Source organism: Entelurus aequoreus, linkage group LG25, assembly GCF_033978785.1.
Source record: "Entelurus aequoreus isolate RoL-2023_Sb linkage group LG25, RoL_Eaeq_v1.1, whole genome shotgun sequence".
Classification (NCBI taxonomy): Eukaryota; Metazoa; Chordata; class Actinopteri; order Syngnathiformes; family Syngnathidae; genus Entelurus; species Entelurus aequoreus.
The window spans coordinates 19,729,923-19,753,907 of record NC_084755.1 but is presented as its reverse complement, the minus strand read 5'-3'; the positions used below and the strand labels follow the sequence as shown (position 1 = coordinate 19,753,907).

The following is a 23,985-nucleotide window of genomic DNA, read 5'->3' as shown; positions in this document are numbered from 1 at the left end:
GAATTTGGGACATGCTCTCCCTGAGAGAGCATGAGGAGGTTGAGGTGGGCGGGGTTGAGGTGGGGGAGGTATAGGGGTAGCGGGGGGTGTATAGGGGGGTGTATATTGTAGCGTCCCGGAAGAGTTAGTGCTGCAAGGGGTTCTGGGTATTTGTTCTGTTGTGTTTATGTTGTGTTACGGTGCGGATGTTCTCCCGAAATGTGTTTGTCATTCTTGTTTGATGTGGGTTCACAGTGTGGCGCATATTTGTAACAGTGTTAAAGTTGTTTATACGTCCACCCTCAGTGTGACCTGTATGGCTGTTGACCAAGTATGCCTTGCATTCATTTGTGTGTGTGAAAAGCCGTAGATATTATGTGACTGGGCCGGCACGCAAAGGCAGTGCCTTTAAGGTTTATTGGCGCTCTGTACTTCTCCCTACGTCCGTGTACACAGCGGCGTTTGAAACAGTCATAAATTTTACTTTTTGAAACCGATACCGTTAATTTTGAAACCGATACCGATCATTTCCGATATTACATTTTAAAGCATTTATCGACCGATAATATCGGCAGTCCGATATTATCGGACATCTCTAGTTCATACTCCTGCCGACTCACGGGCATTTCCCCTCGGCTGCGGTTGCTCCTCCGCGCGGCTGCGAAGAATCAGCAATCAACACACCTGCCCGTGATGAGCGACCTGCCTTCATAAGCCAGCGCGTCTTGAGATCCAGTGCCACAACCTAGCTACTCGTACACGTACAGTAAGCCCATTACGTCTCCAGCCTTCTCACACGTGCATATCCTCTCTCTGTGTTCCCTCCCCGTCGTGTTCATTGTGTCCCGTGTTGTTTCGTTCTCCAGCTTCCCGTCGCCCTTCCTCGTTGTCGAGCTGTGTGTCTCGTCTTCCTGGTTCCCCTCTGGACTTCCTCTTGCCTCTCTGGATTTCGACCTCACGCCAGCCCACTGACCACGACGCCTCGCTCCAGCCCTTGACCTTCCGACTGTCCTTGGACTTCCGAGCCTGCCTTTCCCTCTTTGGACTTCTGCTTCGATTTCAACACGCACCTTCAACACCCGCTGGTAACCACTCACATATAATTGCCACACATAGTCACACCTCACTTACAACTCAAGCTGTTAATTAATACGCTGACAGCTCTTCATCGTCTCACTGCCGTCACATAAATGTCACAAGTTGTTGGTGACGAACCCCAAGATGCAGAGAAGGCAGGCTTGGTGCAAGAAAACATGATTTAATGTCCACAATAAAGAAAAAACACAAACCAGGAACTAGGAACAGGCAAACTGGAAACAGGAACCAGAAAACCGAAAAACTGGAAAAAGCTAACGGCTAACAGGATCTGGCTAACAGGAAAACACAAAACAAGGAGCTAGGAGACAGCAAACTGTAAATAGCTATGGAACCAGCCAACAAGAACAGCTTACCGCAACTACGACAAGTAGTAGCTCGACAGGTAGTAGCGACAATACTCCAGCACTGACTGGAGTGCAAAGCAGGTCTAAATAGCAGCTGGCTGATTGACACCAGGTGTGGCCAGGTGCCAATCAGCCACAGCTGAGGGGACACGGCACTCAGAGAGACAAACAGGAAACTGAACCAAAATAAGAGTGCTGACAGGAAATAAAACTAACAGACGTAAAACTAAAACCTAACCAAACTGTCAAGGACAAGCCTGACAATAAATATTTTATCTAAAGTTCTTTCAGGCTTCAGGAATCGCTCTACTTAAAGGCCAAATCTTCCTTTGTGTATTTCTACTGTACTGTATTGGGTTTTGTACTTACTAATGTTGTTACTTTATGGAATATTTATTCGTTATACATTTTTTATTTCTATTCAAATCATATGGCACACTGCAATCTATTGAGTTCAGATGAATGCCAAATGATGTAAAACACTGTATATCGTGTTTTTATTCTTCAGTCAGTCAATATGAACATCTTTGACGTCGTTAAATATGTTATCGAACATAGTAGCATATAAAATAATGAAAAATAGAAATGAAATCAAATGAAAAATAACGTCACTAGCTGTGTTTCCATTGCAGTTTTTCGCAAAATAAAAGCCATATTTCAAAAATTTCGATAAAGTACATTTGCGACTTGCATTAAAGGGATTCTTTGCGTCATGAGCCGTAATTCTCGTAAAATCTCATCTCGCAAGACTTTACTTTGAGGAATATATTGCAGCCACTGCTCCGTGACGTCAATAGAAAACACATTAAGAGTGTTACTAAAACTGCCTTCTTTCATCTCCGTAATATCGCTAAAATCCGTCCCATTTTGTCCACCACCGACGCTGAGATCATTATTCATGCGTTCATTACGTCTCGATTACTGTAACGTATTATTTTCGTGTCTCCCTATGTCTAGCATTAAAAGATTACAGTTGGTACAAAATGCAGCTGCTAGACTTTTGACAAGAACAAGAAAGTTTGATCATATTAGGCTTATACTGGCTCACCTGCACTGGCTTCCTGTGCACATAAGATGTGACTTTAAGGTTTTACTACTTACGTATAAAATACTACACGGTCTAGCTCCATCCTATCTTGCTGATTGTATTGTACAATATGTCCCAGCCAGAAATCTGCGTTCAAAGAACTCCAGCTTATTAGGGACTCCCGGAGCCCAAAAAAAGTCTGCAGGCTTTAGAGCGTTTTCTATTCGGGCTCCAGTACTCTGGAATGCCCTCCCGGTAACAGTTAGAGATGCTACCTCAGTAGAAACATTTAATCCCATCTTAAAACTCATTTGTATACTCTAGTCCAGGGGTCACCAACGCGGTGCCCGCGGGCACCAGGTAGCCCGTAAGGACCAGATGAGTAGCCCGCCGACCTTCATTTTAGCTTCTGTTTTTTCGACGAAGAATATTTGTGAAATATTTCTTCAAACTTATTATGATTAAAATTCAAAAAAAATATTCTGGCAAATCTAGAAAATCTGTAGAATCAAATTTAAATCTTATTTCAAAGTCTTTTGAATTTTCTTTTAAAATTTTTGTTCTGGAAAATCTAGAAGAAATAATAATTTGTCTTTGTTAGAAATATAGCTTGATCCAATTTGTTATATATTCTAACAAAGTGTAGATTGGATTTTAACCTATTTAAAACATGTCATCAAAATTCTAAAATTAATCTTAATCAGGAAAAATTACTAATGATGTTCCATAAATTCTTTTTTAAAGTTCTTCTCTTCTTTTTTTCGGTTGAATTTTTAATTTTAAAGAGTCGAAATTGAATATAAACTATGTTTCAAAATTTAATTGTCATTTTTTTGTGTTTTCTCCTCTTTTAAACCGTTCAATTAAGTGTAAATATCATTAATTATTAATAATAACATAGAGTTAAAGGTAAATTGAGCAAATTGGCTATTTCTGGCAATTTATTTAAGTGTGTATCAAACTGGTAGCCCTTCGCATTAATCAGTACCCAAGAAGTAGCTCTTGGTTTCAAAAAGGTTGGTGACCTCTGCTCTAGTCTTTAGACAGAGCCCTTTTTAGACCAGTTGATCTGCTGTCTCTCTTTCCTGCTCTTCCCCCCTCTCCTGCATGGAGAGGTTATCAGGTAACCACGGATCAGCCTCCACGGATGAGGCGCTAGCGGTTTAATGTCGGGACCCAGGATGGACAACTCCTCTATGCTTCAGTTGGTGACGTCTCTACACTGCTGACTTGTCTCCATTCAAGATGATCCCCTGCTGGCTTCCCAATAGACTGGACTTCCACATGAAGTCGGGACCCGGGGTGGACCACTCCTTATGCATCAGTCAGTGACGTCTCTGCGCCCTGACGTGTCTCCATGCAAGAGGATCCCCTGCTGGCCCCACTACGGACTGGACTCTCACATTATTAACTGTATCCCCTCGGCATTCATTGTCACCCAGGTGGGGGTCCCCACATCTGCGGTCCCTTCCCAGGTTTCTCGTTGTTCCCATTGGGTTGAGTTTTTCCTTGCCCTAATGTGGGATCTGAGCCGAGGATGTCATTGTGGCTTGTGCAGCCATTTAAGACATTTTTGATAAAGGGCTATATAAGTCAACTTTGAATGATTGATTGATTGATTGATTGAAGGCAGCAGGTGATCGCTCAAGGGCAACTTCCTTATGGCCCCGTTAACATTGTTCGTGCAAGTTGGTCTCTCCTAGCGTGCTGGTCGGCCTCTATTTCAGGGAAGGCACCCATGAGACGGCACGGTGCGGCTGTGCCGCCTCGCTCGACCCTGGCCGACCAATCGGAAGCGAGACCAAGACGACCCGTCTGCCCTAGTTGTCCTGCATGGGCGCACCGTTGGTTCGGTGTTTAGATGCCCTCTAAATGCGGAAAAAAAGTGTTTCCATTATGCTTTTGCAAAAAAATTCAATATCGAAACGTCTCAAAAACCACCTCATTGCGATATTTGAGAGGTGTTTCGAAACATGGTGTTTCCATTACCAGTTTTTTATTGCGATATTTAGGTTTTGCGCATTTCAAAGTCTCCAAGTCCGAGTCCATGGTTCTCGCCCAAAAAAGGCTGGAGTGCCATCTCCGGGTTGGGGAGTAGATTCCAGCCCCATGTGGAGGAGTTCAAGTACCTCGGAGTCTTGTTCACCAGTGAGGGAAGAGTGGATCGTGAGATCGACAGGCGGATCGGTGCGGTGTCTTCAGTAATGCGGACGCTGTATCGATCTGTTGTGGTGAAGAAGGAGCTGAGCCGGAAGGCAAAGCTCTCAATTTACCGGTCGATCTACGTTCCCATCCTCACCTATGGTCATGAGCTTTGGGTTATGACCGAAAGGACAAGATCACGGGTACAAGCGGCCGAAATGAGTTTCCTCCACCGGGCGGCGGGGCTCTCACTTAGAGATAGGGTGAGAAGCTCTGCCATCCGGGAGGAGCTCAAAGTAAAGCCGCTGCTACTCCACATCGAGAGGAGCCAGATGAGGTGGTTCCGAACGCCTCCCTAGGGAGGTGTTTAGGGCACGTCTGACCGGTAGGAGGCCACGGGGAAGACCCAGAACACGTTGGGAAGACTATGTCTGGCAGCTGACCTGGGAACGCCTCGGGATCCCCCGGGAGGAGCTGGTTGAAGTGGGAGAGTGAAGTCTGGGCTACCCTACTTAGACTGCTGCCCCCACGACCCGACCTCGGATAAACGGAAGAACATGGATGCATGGATGGCATTTCTATGGGTAATGGAAATGCAGCTACAGTTACCTTGTTGAGTAACTAATTACTATTACAATGAGGTAACTGAGTTACTAACTCAATTACTTTTTTCGGATAAGTAATTTGTAACTGTAACTAATTACTTTTATAAGGTAAGATAACCAACAATGGTCACAATAGTTGTGTATAAAGGACTCCAAATGTTTGACGCTAGTGTGCAAACACCAAGAACACACCTTTACCCCACAACCTACTACACACCTGAAGATAAGATCAGGTTGCGTCCCACGTCCTCCGCCACCTGCCGCACCACGCTGGAGTTGGCCGGAACGTACGCCAACTGCAAATGTGTCCAGTCGCTTTTGGGCAGCATGTCCACCGAGTAGCTCTGGTAGACCGTGGCATTGGGGAAGTCCTTAAAAGGCACCTTCTGACGCAGCACGATGAGGATGCCGGAGAACAGCAGCGGTAAAATGATCTCCACCAGCGTTACCAGGAGTTGACGTTTCTGGAGGGGAAACATAGGGGTCACGGGTTGTATGGTCATGGCTTTGACATATTGAGAGGAAGTAAAATGCGGCTTTCGAGGTCAATGGGAAAATAGGAAGTAACAGACTCCAAAGCTTTACATATTGAGTGAACTATATTAACTTTAAATTACACCAGTGGCATCCTTTGAGTTGTAGTCAAATTGCTATGGAAGACATGCTCGCATACATGTAATACAGATATCATCAAAGTTTTATATTAACTTGACAAAAATAGTCAATGACTAATGGGCAATTTTTTGCCTGACCCTGCCCTGCAACAACGTTTTGCATGATGGTCATGCATTTCAGCCAATCTTGATTGAATTTGACATACTGCACAGTCTAACAAGTCATATTGCGTGTGTGTTAAACAAACTTCGCCGATAAAGCTGATACATGTGCTCGTCAGTCCCCTACAGCAGTGGTCCCCAACCACCGATTGGTACCGGGCCGCACAAGAAATACATTAAATTAAATCAACATAAAAAACACAATATATACATAATATATCAATATTAATCAATACAGTCTGCAGGGATACAGTCTGTAAGCACACATGATTGTATTTCTTTATTAAAAAATAAAATTAAAATTAAAAAAAATTTAAAAAAAATACGGTACTTGTTCTTGATGGAAGTAAGAAAATGCAGATTAGAATTTCAAATAGTGCTGTCAAATTATATATTTTAAAATATATTAATCCCACTTTTAAATTGAGAAAAGTCACAGGTTATTACCTGCTTGAAAAATGTAAGTTAACTTAAAAAAAAGAGCCCAATATTTGTATTCAAATGCAATGTTATTGTCAGAATGTCACAGACAAACATGTTTTGAATGTTTTACAGGAGTGCACTACATTTATTTGCTTACAACATGCCAAAAGTTGTATCTAAAATCCCATAATATTGTATTTTGAAGATCAATTTTCAGTCGCAGTCTCCTCACTCATCTTTGCACTGACGTACGCATCGACCTGCTCACTGACCTGCGTTGCCTTTCAGATAACTATCCGCGGTTAAGGTAAAAGAGCATTTCTGGTCAAATTAAATCCGTGATTAATCTGTGTATAGACATGAATAATGCAATATTTTTTTGATATTAATCACATGAGTAACGTGTTATTTTTGACAGCCCTGAATTCAAAGGTAATGAAGCCTGGAGACACTATTATGTACTATTATATCTCACTTAATAGCAAGTGCTTTTCAGCTGACTAAAGATTAAAAAAAGAACCACACAGTATAAAATATTTTAAAAAGTGTAATTTCAAACATTTCAAGCAATCATGTGTTGCAAGCATTGGCTTATGTTTTGAAATGATGCTGATTAAAAAAGAGGCAATTCAGTGTACACATAATTGGATTCTTGTGACCAGTGCTTAGAACACACACTGCATTTCTAATTTGGTAATTTGATCAAATTTCAAATCATTGCTATTTTCGTCTCGACAGCTAATCTAATAACTTTTTGGCCCCATATAAACTCGCTCACTTTAAAACGCTGCCCCAATGCATTTTAATGTATCAGAAAAAACACTTATGCATGCACTACATACCATTAGGGCTGCAACAACTAATCGATTAAATCGATTATAAAAATAGTTGCCGATTAATTTAGTCATCGATTCGTTGGATCTATGCTATGCGCATGCGCAGAGGCTTTTTTAAAAGAAAAAAAACTTCTTTTTTTTTTTTTTTTTTTTTAAATAAACCTTTTTTTATAAACTGCAACATTTACAAACAGCTGAGAAACAATAATCAAAATAAGTATGGTGCCAGTATGCTGTTTTTTTTCAATAAAATACTGGAAAGGATAGAAATTTAGTTTTTCTCTTTTATCCGATTATTAATCGAAGTAATAATCGACAGATTAATCGATTATCAAATTAATCGTTAGTTGCAGCCCTACATACCATAGAAAGACAGTTTACATACACTCATCAAGGAAATTAACTAGGGCTGCAACGATTAATCGATTGATTCGATAATAAAAAGCTTTGATTTATATTCTGGTTTCATGAGTGTAGCTAATAAAAATGTATCAAACCCTGGACCGCATGGAGTGTCTGCTGCAATAATGCACATAAGAGAGCGGTGGTGTGTGGGTGTTGTGATCTGTGTGGCGGCAAACATCTTTTAAGAGTTGTTTTTTATTATTATTATTAATGCACTAATATACACTACCGTTCCAAAGTTTGGGGTCACATTGAAATGTCCTTATTTTTGAAGGAAAAGCACTGTACTTTTCAATGAAGATAACTTTAAACTAATCTTAACTTTAAAGAAATACACTCTATACATTGCTAATGTGGTAAATGACCATTCTAGCTGCAAATGTCTGGTTTTTGGTGCAATATCTACATAGGTGTACAGAGGCCCATTTCCAGAAACTATCACTCCAGTGTTCTAATGGTACAATGTGTTTGCTCATTGGCTCAGAAGGCTAATTGATGATTAGAAAACCCTTGTGCAATCATGTTCACACATCTGAAAACAGGTTAGCTTGTTACAGAAGCTACAAAACTGACCTTCCTTTGAGCAGATTGAGTTTCTGGAGCATCACATTTGTGGGGTCAATTAAACGCTCAAAATGGCCAGAAAAAGAGAACTTTCATCTGAAACTCGACAGTCTATTCTTGTTCTTAGAAATAAAGGCTATTCCACAAAATTGTTTGGGTAACCCCAAACTTTTCAACGGTAGTTTATATAAAAGTGCAGTTTCAATGTTGATGATGTGCATTTATTAGAAAAAAAATGTGTTTCTGTCAAGCGGACAATGTGTTGTTTATTTCAAATATTTTCCCCAAAATATGCTTTGAGGCTATGAAGTGTTTTATCACATTACTTGATTATCCCACAAACTAATCGACAAATTACTAAAATAATCGATAGCTACAGAGCTAGAATTAAAGTACGTTTTGGGCCCTTAATGATTTGTAAGAACTGTTTAATGATTTAAAATATTCTTTAATAATTTGGAAAAACAAGAATTGGGTGCACAGGATTGAAAATATTTCGGATATACTATAATTTAAATAGGATTAAAATCATACAAAGAAGTTTGAATATATATAAAGTCACCTAAATCCTACAATAAATTGTGCTTTAGGTTCCAGAACGCCTTTTTACATCAAGAGAGTAAGCTCTTAACTTCTCGTTATTGATCATTATTGACTACTGTATGTAGTTTCACAAATGATTTGTTCCATGAAATATGTTTTGAACATCCAATACTTAGTTTACAATATAAATGCAACAATGTTTTCTCAGGCTCAACCTTATTACAAGCTACAGAACAAGACAACCCAGAAATACCAGATCGGGTAACTGGTAACTCTTGCAGAGTTGAAAGTCAAAGAAAAGAAAGCAAATGTGATAATAAATGACTGGTGTTTTAAAATGATGGGATTAAACAGGCAAAGCGAATGTCTGTTGTGCAGCTAAAATCTGCATTGTTTTTCCTTCCCAGTCTCCAGGCAGCCACGAGGGCAAGCCGTGAGGATTTGATAAAGCTTGAATGGAGCGACAGCCTCACTAAAACACTCACACAAAGGGCAAGCATGCAGGTGCATATCGGAATATTTGCTGCATTGTGTAACCTTTACCTGATATTGGGAATTTATGCAAGTGCCATTTTGAAGTGGCAAGAAATGTGCCAATAATCTGTGCTTGTGGGCGGCAGCGTGCACTGTGATTTATTAACTTGATATAGACATTTTAAAGGTGCAACATAAATAACAGGTGAGTCAATAGATTCCTTTATTTGCTTGTCTGTCTCAGCAATACCACTTTTGTTTGTTCTTTTCAAGATTATGGTATATGTGGTGTTCCTGACAGAAATTTAAATGCATACAGTCGTGGTCAAAGGTTTACATACACTTGTAAAGAACATAATGTCATGGCTGTCTTGAGTTTCCAATAATTTCTCCAACTCTTATTTTTTTGTGATAGAGTGAGTGGAGCACATGCTTGACATCACATGGACAAAGATAAGACCTTCTGGAGGAAAGTTCTGTGGTCAGATGAAACAAAAATTGAGCTGTTTGGCCACAATACCCAGCAATATGTTTGGAGGAGAAAAGGTGAGGCCTTTAATCCCAGGAACATCAATTCTTACTGTCAAGCATGGTGGTGGTAGTATTATGCTCTGGGCCTGTTTTGCTGCCAATGGAACTGGTGCTTTAAATGGGACAATGAAACCTCCAAATTCTTCATGACAACCTAAAATCATCAGCCCGGAGGTTGGGTCTTGGGCGCAGTTGGGTGTTCCAACAGGACAATGACCCCAAACTAGGGGTGTAACGGTACGTGTATTTATATTGAACCGTTTCGGTATTTGGGGTTCCGGTTCGGTTCGGAGGTGTTCCGAACAAGTTTCTACACGGACATATTAAGTAGCGTAACGCTGTTGTGTAAACAATGCACACCAAGGCCCAACACAAGGCATGCTAGCAGCTAACGAGCTACGATAGACTGACCATACGTCCTCTTTTCACCGGACATGTCCTTTTTTGCGGAGCTGTCAGGGCGGAGTTTCTTAAATGCCTCAAATGCATTTTGAGTTAGGATTGCGTGTATTTTCAATGTACGTTCAGGGTTAAGAAGGGGTTAAAAACAAAACAAATTGTGCGCGCAGCAGCATTCGTAAGGGAGGGGCAGAGACAGAGAGAGAGCGAGAGAGTTATGATAAACGCGAATGCGTCGCCAGGCTCTGCTTTTTTTTCATAGATTTATCAGATTTAATTTTTTATTATCTATAGCAGGGGTGTCAAAAGTGTGCCCCGGAGGCCATTTGCGGCCCACAGCTAATGTTTTAAAGGCCCACGGCACATTCTAAAAATACTATTAAAATAAACAAAAACATAACAAAAGTGAAATAAAAAAGCTTAAAGGTTAAATGTAATTTAGAAAAAGTTGCAATGTTGACTAATAAAACAAAGCTGTTTTTTTTTCTTTCAAACTGTCATTGCTCAAAACATAGTATTGAATCAAAATCAATGTTATTATGAATTATTGACCTATCCAAGGTTCCGATTACTTCACATCAAATATTCCACTAAGAAAAATATTTTTGGTGGAAGATTTTGCAAATTTGGTAAATAAATAACCCCAAAATGTATATTTCGTTGTTTTCTTACTGTACCGAAAATGAACCGAACCGTGACCTCTAAACCGAGGTACGTACCGAACCGAAATGTTTGTGTACCGTTACACCCCTACCCCAAACACACGTCACAAGGGGTAAAGGAATGGCTAAATCAGGCTAGAATTAAGGTTTTAGAATGGCCTTCCCAAAGTCCTGGCTTAAACGTGTGGACAATGCTGAAGAAACAAGTCGATGTCAGAAAACCAACTAATTTAGCTGAACTACACCAATTTTGTCAAGAGGAGTGGTCAAAAATTCAAGCAGAAGCTTGCCAGAAGCTTGTGGATGGCTACCAAAAGCGCATTTTTGCAGTGAAACCTGCCAAGGGACATGTAAACAAATATTAACATTGCTGTATGTATACTTTTGACCCAGCAGATTTGGTCACATTTTCAGTAGACCCATAATAAATTCAGAAAAGAACCAAACTTCATCAATGTTTTTTGTGACCAACAAGTATGTGCTCCAATCACTCTATCACAAAAATATAAGAGTTGTAGAAATATTTGGAAACTCAAGACAGCCATGACATTATGTTCTTTACAAGTGTATGTAAACTTTTGACCACGACTGTATATCAATGTTGTCGACTTCCACATCCAACCCATTTGATTGCAGAAAAATGGCCACCACCGTCATGTCGTTCTCCTCCTCTGTTCTTAGCAGCCCTAATATAAGGCTTGCATGTCATTTGGAGCCCAGTCACAATCACACCGTTTATGTGTTCGTTCTGCTCAAAATCATCATGCACATCATTTACCTTCCCCGTTTCTCTATTTTGTTGTTTAGCACCTTAATGACACAGCTCTAGAAAAAACCTATTATACCACCAATATTTTCATATACTGCAGGTAGACTGGGAACAAGTAGAATAAACCAGTTCCTGGCTGACAAAACAATAACAATGAAATGCACTGTTGAAACAGCTACAGTACATGAGACAATTGCACAGTTAGAAAGAATGTCACCTTTATCCAACTTACCTGGTGAAGATAATTCTTCCACACCAAGAGCCCAAACTGCCGCATGATAGCCATCTTGAAGCATACACCGCTCTAGAAAAAAAAGAGCAATATTTTAGTTGCAAGTTCAATCGTTCATCCATTACCCATTTTCTATACCACTTCTACTTATTAAGGCAGGTGAGCTGGAGCTTATCTCAACTGACTTTTTGGAGAGAAAAAAAAAGGGTAGGTGCACTCTGGACTGGTCAGCAGCCAATCACAGAGCACATTTAGACAAACAACCCACCATTCACATTTACACACAAAGACAACAGGCAAGCACATACTTTGGATAACCAAAAAAGATGCTTGAAACATCAGATAATATCCAAGTGTAGAACATATGTGTTTGCATGTGCAACATTTGTTGTCAAAATTTGAAAGAACAAATACATTTAGTGTTTTTTCCAGCCTTTCGCATGCCATATAAATGACGTGGTGGACCACATAGAACAGACCTGGGCATTCTGCGGCCCGCGGGCCACATCCGGCCCTTTGTGCGTCCCTGTCCGGACCGCGTGAGGCCAATCACAAATTACAAAATAAATTCTAAAAAGTATCTATGTCGAGTGTGCAATACAACGGTGCTGCTTTTGTTTTGAAAAGTGTTATTTGTATTACTTCCATGTGGACGTATGCTCGTGTGCGATTGTGAGTGAATGTGAACAGAGGCAATCACAAATTACAAAATAAATTTAAAAAAACATCTATGTCGTGCATGCAATACAACTGTGCTGATTTTATTTTGAAAAGTGTTATTTATGGGCGTATGTCCGTGTGTAATCTGTGAGTGAAGGTGCACAGCGACAAGTGATGCCCGATTACCCCCGAGACGCTAAAAAGAGAAAAGTTGATGACGAATGCCGTGTTTTCAACAAGACATGGACTGCCAAATATTTCTTTACAGAGATGAAAGGTAAAGCCGTGTGCTTAATTTGTGGTACACAGGTTGCTGTGTTTAAAGAATATAATTTGAATCGCCACTACACGACGAAGCACAAGGAAAAATACCGGAAGCTGTCTGATGAAGCGCGCGCAAGGGAGGCTGATGCGTTGATGGTAAAACTGCAAACCCAACAAGGACTTTTTGCCAAATTTCACACCCCCAAAGATGCAGCTGTCAGGACAAGTTTCGTAATTTCTCACAAAATCGCCAGAAAAAGTAAGGCATTTTCTGACGAAGAGTTTATTAAGGAGTGCTTATTGGACTATGTTGCGCTGATATGCCCGGAGAAGAGGGGCGCATTTGAGAACGTGTCACTCTCCCGACGCACTGTAACGAGGCGGGTTGAGACCATCGCTGGAAACTTGGAGCTTCAGCTGAAGAACAGAACGGACGACTTTGACTGTTTTTCGCTGGCTTTGGATGAGAGCTGCGATGTACGTGACACCGCCCAGCTGCTCATCTTCTTACGTGGGATAACTGCAGACTTTCAAATCACAGAGTAGCTGACAGCCATGCAGTCAATTAAAGAGACAACCGCAGGTAATGACTTGTTCACATAGGTAAATGCGTGTTTGGACATGTTAGGACTGAAATGGGACAAGCTGGCAGGTGTGACAACAGATGGTTGTCCAAATCTGACCGGGAAAAATTTTGGAATTTTAAAGAGGATGCAGGATAAAGTGACAGAAATGGAAATTTTTGCATTGTATTATACATCAGGAAGTGTTGTGTAAGACAGTGTTAAAAATAAAACCATCAAAAGCAATCTGCTTTTATATAAAGTTAAGTTAGGTTAAATGAAATTATTTTTATTTATCTTACGGTATATCAAAAATAATTTGAGCAAAATTTAATTGAAATATTGTCGGTGTGGCCCTCCAGCAGTGCTCGGGTTGCTCATGCGGCACCCGGTAAAAAATAAATGCCCACCCCTGACATAGAATGATTTGGCGGGCCACATTAAAAAGATGTGGCCGACAGCGTAAAATGATGTGGCAGGCCACACAGAATTATGTGGTGTGCCACATTAAAACTATGGCACAGGCCACATTAAAATGAAGTGGCGGTCCACAATAAAATTATGTGGTGGACCACATTAGAATGATCTGGCCGGAGATAACTTGTGCCCCACTTCTCAAAACCCAGACATTTATATGAAGAGGCTCTCTCTACAGGCAGAACTAGATGTCCTTGCGACAAAATGTGCTAATGAACAAATACTTCGTTCATGTTCATTTTCATGTTCAATGTTAAAAAAAATAGAATGATGTGTCGGGTCACATCAAAATGATGTGGTCTCCTACGAGTCATATTTTGGGGATGTGTAGGATGCCATCGTAGTATTTACATCCAATAATATTACATCCAAAAAAGGGCTGCAACGATTACCGTATTTTTCGGAGTATAAGTCGCACCGGCCAAAAATGCATAATAAAGAAGGAAAAAAACATATATAAGTCGCACTGGAGTATAAGTCGCATTTTTTGGGGAAATGTATTTGATAAAACCCAACACCAAGAATAGACATTTGAAAGGCAATTTAAAATAAATAAAGAATAGTGAACAACAGGCTGAATAAGTGTACGTTATATGACGCATAAATAACCAACTGAGAACGTGCCTGGTATAATAACGTAACATATTATGGTAAGAATCATTCACATAACTATAACATATAGAACATGCTATACGTTTACCAAACAACCTGTCACTCCTAATCGCTAAATCCCATGAAATCTTATACGTCTAGTCTCTTACGTGAATGAGCTAAATAATATTATTTGATATTTTACGGTAATGTGTTAATAATTTCACACATAGGTCGCTCCTGAGTATAAGTCGCACCCCCGGCCAAACAATGAAAAAAACTGCGACTTATAGTCCGAAAAATACGGTATTCGATTAGGTCAGGGGTCGGCAACCCAAAATGTTGAAAGAGCCATAATGGACCAAAAATAGAAAAAACAAATCTGTCTGGAGCCGCAAAAAATTAAAAGCCTGTATATAAGTCTCATAATAAAGGCAACACATGACATACAGTAAGTGTCTATATTAGCTATAATAGCCTACTGTCAAAATGACTATGTTTCGCAGGCTGAAGCAAATATTTGTTGACAGAAATGTTGAAATTTAATATTTATTCTACACATTTTTACAACATTAGAAACCATTAATAAATCAGAAGCTACTCAGAAGGTGAGATAACTCCTGAAAATTACTGGCTCTTAATAGCCAAAGGTATAGATGTGTGTGTCCAAGTTAAGGCTGTTTTCTTTTAATAGATTTATTACAATCTTTGGCAAGCTAGGTAATGTTTGCTGTGGTCTGGAACAACATGGCACACAAACAACTATCCGAAATGCAGCCAATATTACATACAGATAATGTGTCATGAGACATGCAAATATAAATTATATACAAAGAGGATACAAGTAAAGGATATTCAATGAGCTCAAATATACCTACAAATGGGGAATAATGATGCAATATGTACATACAGCTAGCCTAAATAGCATGTTAGCATTGATTAGCTTGTGCATTCACACACAGCATGAAACGTTTGGTGGACAAAATGAGACAAAGAAGGAGTGGAAGATTTTCCATGTAAACAAACTGTTGCGTCACAGTCCACACTATGGTGAGTTCAAGAACGATGTTCACCAAATACTCTCATCAGTGAAGCATACACACAATACAAACATATTAAAAAGTGGGGTTTCTAACAATAGGGAAGGTTTGTGTCATGTTTGTCCTCAAACAGAAACATACTAAAACAAAAACAAAAAAAATTTTTTAAATGCTCCATGGAGCCACTAGGGTGGCACTAAAGAGCTGCATGTGGCTCAAGAGCCGCGGGTTGCTGACCAACGGATTAGGTCGATTAGAAAAAAGCTTAGCTTTATATAGTCTTGCTTTGATTAATCCTTTAAGGAGTGCAATTACTAAAAAGTGATAAAATCTGAACCGTACGGAGTGACCGAAGTTTAAATACGCAGACATAGTGCGATAGAGTGCACATGAGAGCGGTGGTGCGTGGGTGCTGTGATCTATTTCATTTTTTGTTATTGCACACATGCTAAAAGTGCATTTTAAATGTTGATTATGTGCACTTATTAGAAAAAAGAATGAAGGTTATGGCAGGCAGAAACATATTTGTTTATTTGAACTATTTTCCCTAACATACGCATAGACTAATCCACTCGGTTATTAATATAATGGAGAGCAGCAGTCGTACATCAAACATATACGGTGTTTAAAACAGTCAGTTTCTACTAGTGTCAGTCAAGTTCTTGAGTTAGATTACACAAAAACAAAAGAAAACAAAAAGGAGAAGTGAAAGTAGGGGAATATGACATAAGACAGTAAAACAGTAAAAAAAAATTGTGTAGGAGGACAAGAATCACAAGAGGAACCAAAGAAAAAAAAAAGTTTCTGCAAATTCAGAATCCTACAAAGTATTTCAATTACATAAAAAAAAGAAAATATATTGTTGTGTAGGTATAAATATACACCACACTATTATTTTCAGTGTATCTACATGTATCTTATTTTGCACACCTGTTTGTCTTTTTCTAAAGAGTTGAGTTTGAGTTTATTTGGAACATGCATGCAACATGATACATCTCCATTTCCACTTTCTCTATTCAACATGTTCGAAAAGGAGTAGGAAGAAGCAGAGCTTATTTAATCCTACCCCTTTTCCTTTACATAGCAGTTGCTAAAAAGTTTGTTCACTTCCTGTTCTCAATTTATTCACAATATACTCCATAAGTAATACCGATAAATAATAAATAATAATTGGTGAAGTAAGTTATATTTCATATGGTGAGATGAGTTAGATTATCTGGAAAATGTAATAAATTCAGAATGTTTATCATGGTTCTACTTTGTACTTTGTAAACACAGTTTCTTGAAGTGGATCATATAAGTACATTGTTTAGATTATTTGCTTAAACCATTCCATAATTTAATTCCACATACTGATATACTGAAGGTCGTAAGTGTTGTACGTGCGTACAAATGTTTTAAATTACATTTAAGATCATTTTGGGGAAAAAAACGCTCAAGTCGTTTCCTTATTGCCTCTGAGCCCGCCTTAAGTCATCTATGATTGGTCCAAAAGGCTTTACCGTCCTTCTGATTGGACAAGAAATCTGCTCGTCAGGGTCCCTGGTGGTGAATGTTAACGATGGAGCTGAGGGTCATCGCTATTAAATCCACTAACATGTCTTCTCTTTCCTTTAAAAAAAAAAACATCCCCTACATTAATCGAGCGGTGTGTTAAAATATCAGAACGGGTAATTTACCACAAAACTTCGCAAGCGAAGGTCCTTTTCCTCTTTGTCGCGGTAACAGCTCGTCCTCTTCGGCTTAATGTAACAGCAACAAAAGCATCACTGCGGTCTTCTTCCGACAATATGGAGAGTGTCCGGTTAACGTGAGCGAAGCGACATAAACATCCACCACATCGTCCGGGGCTCGCCCTCCAGCTGCTGGCCGCCTCCGAGCGATGCAATGACGGCGCACTGGCTAGCAATTCATCGGGAAAACGACACGGAACAGTCAACAAAACACGTCACGTGTCACGTGACCTCCACTGATAATACATACGTTCGCGTCCTACAGTAGGATATGTTACTTGAAAAATAAAAATTAAAAAAAACTCCCAAATGATATTTAATTTGTAATTAAAATTAAAACCAGGTTTGTCATAACTTTTTGTACAAAAAAAAAAACGTTGTTTTTTTTTGTTTGTTTGTTTCAACAGTTGTTTTTTTTCCCCCATTGCCTTTTTTCTCTATGTATGTTATATATTTAGGAATAAAGAATAAAGATGATACTTTTCAAAGATCTTTATTGTCACATGTGCAAGAGAGGTAGATCAGGGGTGTCCAAACTTTTTCCACTGAAAATCAAAGCATGCGGGGCCATTTTGATATTTTTTCCTTTTTTAAAACCAATACAATATATAGTTGTTTTTTTAACCTTTATGGCTTTCCTCAAATTTGGTCCCCGGTACCCGGGAGGGTTTCAGTCATAAAAATGTTAGGAATAAGTAATAATTAAATTTTTTAAATTTTTTTTATTCAACGCTTAAATCTCGAGATCAACTTCCGGTCTGTCTGTCGTTATAAAGTTTTGAAAAAATGTTGTTTTCTGTTTAAACCCTTTTTGTCAAACCCCTTATTTATATGGCAAACACACAAACTATGCAACATTTTCCCCAAAAACATTTCAAAGTGGAATATTTGATGTGAAGTAATTGGTGCCTTAAATAGGTCAATAATTCATAACAATAAAAAAAGAAAAAGAGTAAGTGTTGAAAATAAGCCACATTTATATTTATATATTTATATTTTTTTACTTTTAACGCTTAAGTCTGTAGATCTGTTGATTATAAGATTTTATAATTTTTTAAGTATTTTTTTGTTTGTCTAATGCCCTTTTTGTGAAAGAAAAGTTTGTTTCGCACAAAATATGCAATATTTCCCCCAGAAAATGTTTTAAAGTGGAATTGTTCATGTGAAGTAATTGGAGCCTTCAATAGGTCAATAACAGTCCGCATGGCAGCTTTGTGTTATTAGTGTCAACATTGTAACTTTTTCCTTGTTACATTTCACCTGTTTACACTTTTATTACACTTTTTTATGTTTTTATTTTTGATTATAGTATTTTCTGAATGTGCCGGGGGGCCGTTAACAAATTAGCTGGGGGCCACAAATGGCCCTAGGGCCACACTTTGGACACCACTGAGTTAGATGCTACCCCAGTAGAAGCATTCAAGTCCCATCTTAAAACTAATTTGTATACTCTAGCCTTTAAATAGACCCCCTTTTTAGACCAGTTGATCTGCCATTTCTTTTATTTTCTACTGTGCCCCCCTCTCCCTTGTGGAGGGGGGGCACAGGTCCGGTGGCCATGGATGTAGTGCTGGCTGTCCAGAGTCGGGACCCAGGGTGGACCGCTTGCCTGTGCATCGGTCAGCAGCGCAGAGATGTCTCCGCTCGAGATGGTCTCCTGCTGGCCCCACTATGGACTGGACTCTCACTATTATGTTAGATCCACTATGGACTGGACTCCCACTATTATGTTAGATCCACTATGGACTGGACTCTCACTATTATGTTAGATCCACTATGGACTGGACTCCCACTATTATGTTAGATCCACTATGGACTGGACTCTCACTATTATGTTAGATCCACTATGGACTGGACTCCCACTATTATGTTAGATCCACTATGGACTGGACTCTCACTATTATGTTGGATCCACTATGGACTTGACTCTCACTATTATGTTAGATCCACTATGGACTGGACTCTCACACTATTATGTTAGATCCACTATGGACTGGACACCCACTATTATGTTAGATTTACTATGGATTGGACTCCCACTATTATGTTAGATCCACTATGGACTTGACTCTCACAATTATGTTAGATCCACTATGGACTGGACTCTCACACTATTATGTTAGATCCACTATGGACTGGACTCTCACACTATTATGTTAGATCCACTATGGACTGGACTCTCACTATTATGTTAGATCCACTATGGACTGGACTCTCACACTATTATGTTAGATCCACTATGGACTGGACTCACACTATTATGTTAGATCCACTATGGACTGGACTTATGGACTGGACTCTCACACTATTATGTTAGATCCACTATGGACTGGACTCTCACTATTATGTTAGATCCACTATGGACTGGACTCTCACTATTATGTTAGATCCACTATGGACTGGACTCTCACTATTATGTTGGATCCACTATGGACTGGACTCTCACTATTATGTTAGATCCACTATGGACTGGACTCTCACTATTATGTTAGATCCACTATGGACTCGACTCTCACACTATTATGTTAGATCCACTATGGACTGGACTCCCACTACTATGTTAGATCCACTAAGTCCTGGACTCTCACACTATTATGTTAGATCCACTATGGACTGGACTCTCACTATTATGTTAGATCTACTATGGACTGGACTCTCACACTATTATGTTAGATCCACTATGGACTGGACTCTCACTATTATGTTAGATCCACTATGGACTGGACTCTCACACTATTATGTTAGATCCACTATGGACTGGACTCTCATTATTATGTTAGATCCACTATGGACTGGACTCTCACACTATTATGTTAGATCCACTATGGACTGGACTCTCACTATTATGTTAGATCCACTATGGACTGGACTCTCACACTATTATGTTAGATCCACTATGGACTGGACTCTCACTATTATGTTAGATCCACTATGGACTGGACTCTCACACTATTATGTTAGATCCACTATGGACTGGACTCTCATTATTATGTTAGATCCACTATGGACTGGACTCTCACTATTATGTTAGATCCACTATGGACTGGACTCTCACTATTATGTTAGATCCACTATGGACTGGACTCTCACACTATTATGTTAGATCCGCTATGGACTAGACTCTCACAATATTATGTTAGATCCACTATGGACTGGACTCTCACTATTATGTTAGATCCACTATGGACTGGACTCTCACACTATTATGTTAGATCCACTATGGACTGGACTCTCACTATTATGTTAGATCCACTATGGGCTGGACTCTCACTATTATGTTAGATCCACTATGGACTGGACTCTCACTATTATGTTAAATCCACTATGGACTGGACTCTCGCTATTATGTTAGATCCACTATGGGCTGGACTCTCACTATTATGTTAGATCCACTATGGACTGGACTCTCACACTATTATGTTAGATCCACTATGGACTGGACTCTCACTATTATGTTAGATCCACTATAGACTGGACTCTCACACTATTATGTTAGATCCACTATGGACTGGACTCTCACTATTATGTTAGATCCACTATGGACTGGACTCTCACTATTATGTTGGATCCACTATGGACTGGACTCTCACTATTATGTTAGATCCACTATGGACTGGACTCTCACACTATTATGTTAGATCCACTATGGACTGGACTCTCACTATTATGTTAGATCCACTATGGACTGGACTCTCACACTATTATGTTAGATCCACTATGGACTGGACTCTCACTATTATGTTAGATCCACTATGGACTGGACTCTCACACTATTATGTTAGATCCACTATGGACTGGACTCTCACTATTATGTTAGATCCACTATGGACTGGACTCTCACACTATTATGTTAGATCCACTATGGACTGGACTCTCATTATTATGTTAGATCCACTATGGACTGGACTCTCACTATTATGTTAGATCCACTATGGACTGGACTCTCACTATTATGTTAGATCCACTATGGACTGGACTCTCACACTATTATGTTAGATCCGCTATGGACTAGACTCTCACAATATTATGTTAGATCCACTATGGACTGGACTCTCACTATTATGTTAGATCCACTATGGACTGGACTCTCACACTATTATGTTAGATCCACTATGGACTGGACTCTCACTATTATGTTAGATCCACTATGGGCTGGACTCTCACTATTATGTTATATCCACTATGGACTGGACTCTCACTATTATGTTAAATCCACTATGGACTGGACTCTCGCTATTATGTTAGATCCACTATGGGCTGGACTCTCACTATTATGTTAGATCCACTATGGACTGGACTCTCACACTATTATGTTAGATCCACTATGGACTGGACTCTCACTATTATGTTAGATCCACTATAGACTGGACTCTCACACTATTATGTTAGATCCACTATGGACTGGACTCTCACTATTATGTTAGATCCACTATGGACTGGACTCTCACTATTATGTTGGATCCACTATGGACTGGACTCTCACTATTATGTTAGATCCACTATGGACTGGACTCTCACACTATTATGTTAGATCCACTATGGACTGGACTCTCACTATTATGTTAGATCCACTATGGACTGGACTCTCACACTATTATGTTAGATCCACTATGGACTGGACTCTCACTATTATGTTAGATCCACTATGGACTGGACTCTCACACTATTATGTTAGATCCACTATGGACTGGACTCTCATTATTATGTTAGATCCACTATGGACTGGACTCTCACTATTATGTTAGATCCACTATGGACTGGACTCTCACTATTATGTTAGATCCACTATGGACTGGACTCTCACACTATTATGTTAGATCCACTATGGACTGGAGTCTCACTATTATGTTAGATCCACTATGGACTGGACTCTCACACTATTATGTTAGATCCACTATGGACTGGACTCTCACTATTATGTTAGATCCACTATGGGCTGGACTCTCACTATTATGTTAGATCCACTATGGACTGGACTCTCACTATTATGTTAAATCCACTATGGACTGGACTCTCGCTATTATGTTAGATCCACTATGGGCTGGACTCTCACTATTATGTTAGATCCACTATGGACTGGACTCTCACACTATTATGTTAGATCCACTATGGACTGGACTCTCACTATTATGTTAGATCCACTATAGACTGGACTCTCACACTATTATGTTAGATCCACTATGGAATGGACTCTCACTATTATGTTAGATCCACTATGGACTGGACTCTCACTATTATGTTGGATCCACTATGGACTGGACTCTCACTATTATGTTAGATCCACTATGGACTGGACTCTCACACTATTATGTTAGATCCACTATGGACTGGACTCTCACTATTATGTTAGATCCACTATGGACTGGACTCTCACTATTATGTTAGATCCACTATGGGCTGGACTCTCACTATTATGTTAGATCCACTATGGAGTGGACTCTCACTATTATGTTAGATCCACTATGGACTGGACTCTCACACTATTATGTTAGATCCACTATGGACTGGACTCTCACTATTATGTTAGATCCACTATGGACTGGACTCTCACTATTATGTTAGATCCACAATGGACTGGACTCTCACACTATTATGTTAGATCCACTATGGACTGGACTCTCACTATTATGTTAGATCCACTATGGACTGGACTCTCACACTATTATGTTAGATCCACTATGGACTGGACTCTCACTATTATGTTAGATCCACTATGGACTGGACTCCCACTATTATGTTAGATTTACCATGGACTGGACTCTCACTATTATGTTAGATTTACTATGGACTGGACTCTCACACTATTATGTTAGATCCACTATGGACTGGACTCTCACTATTATGTTAGATCCACTATGGACTGGACTCTCACTATTATGTTAGATCCACTATGGGCTGGACTCTCACTATTATGTTAGATCCACTATGGACTGGACTCTCACACTATTATGTTAGATCCACTATGGACTGGACTCTCACTATTATGTTAGATCCACTATGGACTGGACTCTCACACTATTATGTTAGATCCACTATGGACTGGACTCTCACTATTATGTTAGATCCACTATGGACTGGACTCCCACTATTATGTTAGATTTACCATGGACTGGACTCTCATTATTATGTTAGATTTACTATGGACTCGACTCTCACACTATTATGTTAGATCCACTATGGACTGGACTCTCACACTATTATGTTAGATCCACTTTGGACTCGACTCTCACACTATTATGTTAGATCCACTATGGACTGGACTCTCACTATTATGTTAGATCCACTATGGACTGGACTCCCACTATTATGTTAGATCCACTATGGACTGGACTCTCACTATTATATTAGATCCTCTATGGACTTGACTCCCACTATTATGTTAGATCCACTATGGACTGGACTCTCACACTATTATGTTAGATCCACTATGGACTGGACTCTCACTATTATGTTAGATCCACTATGGACTGGACTCCCACTATTATGTTAGATCCACTATGGACTGGAGTCTCACTATTATGTTAGATCCACTATGGACTGGAGTCTCACTATTATGTTAGATCCACTATGGACTGGACTTTCACAATAATATGTCAGACCCTCTCGACGTCCATTGCATCCGGTCTCCCCTAGAGGGGGGGGGGGGGGGGGGGTCACCCACATATGCGGTCCTCTCCAAGGTTTCTCATAGTCATTCACATCGACGTCCCATTGGGGTTGTGAGTTTTTCCTTGCCCTTATGTGGGCTCTGTACCGCAGATGTCGTTGTGGCTTGTGCAGCCCTTTGAGACACTTGTGATTTAGGGCTATATAAATAAACATTGATTGATGATTGATTGAAGGACAAA

General features: G+C 39.7%; 1 protein-coding gene across 1 annotated transcript in view; it reads right to left on the bottom strand.

Moving 5' to 3' along the window:
- abca3b (ATP-binding cassette, sub-family A (ABC1), member 3b) overlaps positions 1-17,473 on the bottom strand; it is a 98,521-nt gene extending 81,048 nt beyond the window's left edge. The window contains exons 1-3 of the mRNA XM_062036582.1: positions 17,084-17,473; positions 11,810-11,881; positions 5,413-5,659 (exon numbers count right to left, since the gene is read on the bottom strand). Of these exons, the coding sequence (XP_061892566.1) occupies positions 5,413-5,659; positions 11,810-11,863 (301 nt within the window). The 5' untranslated portion in view covers positions 11,864-11,881; positions 17,084-17,473. The remainder of the gene's footprint in view (positions 1-5,412; positions 5,660-11,809; positions 11,882-17,083) is intronic.
- Positions 17,474-23,985: the final 6,512 nt, after the last annotated feature.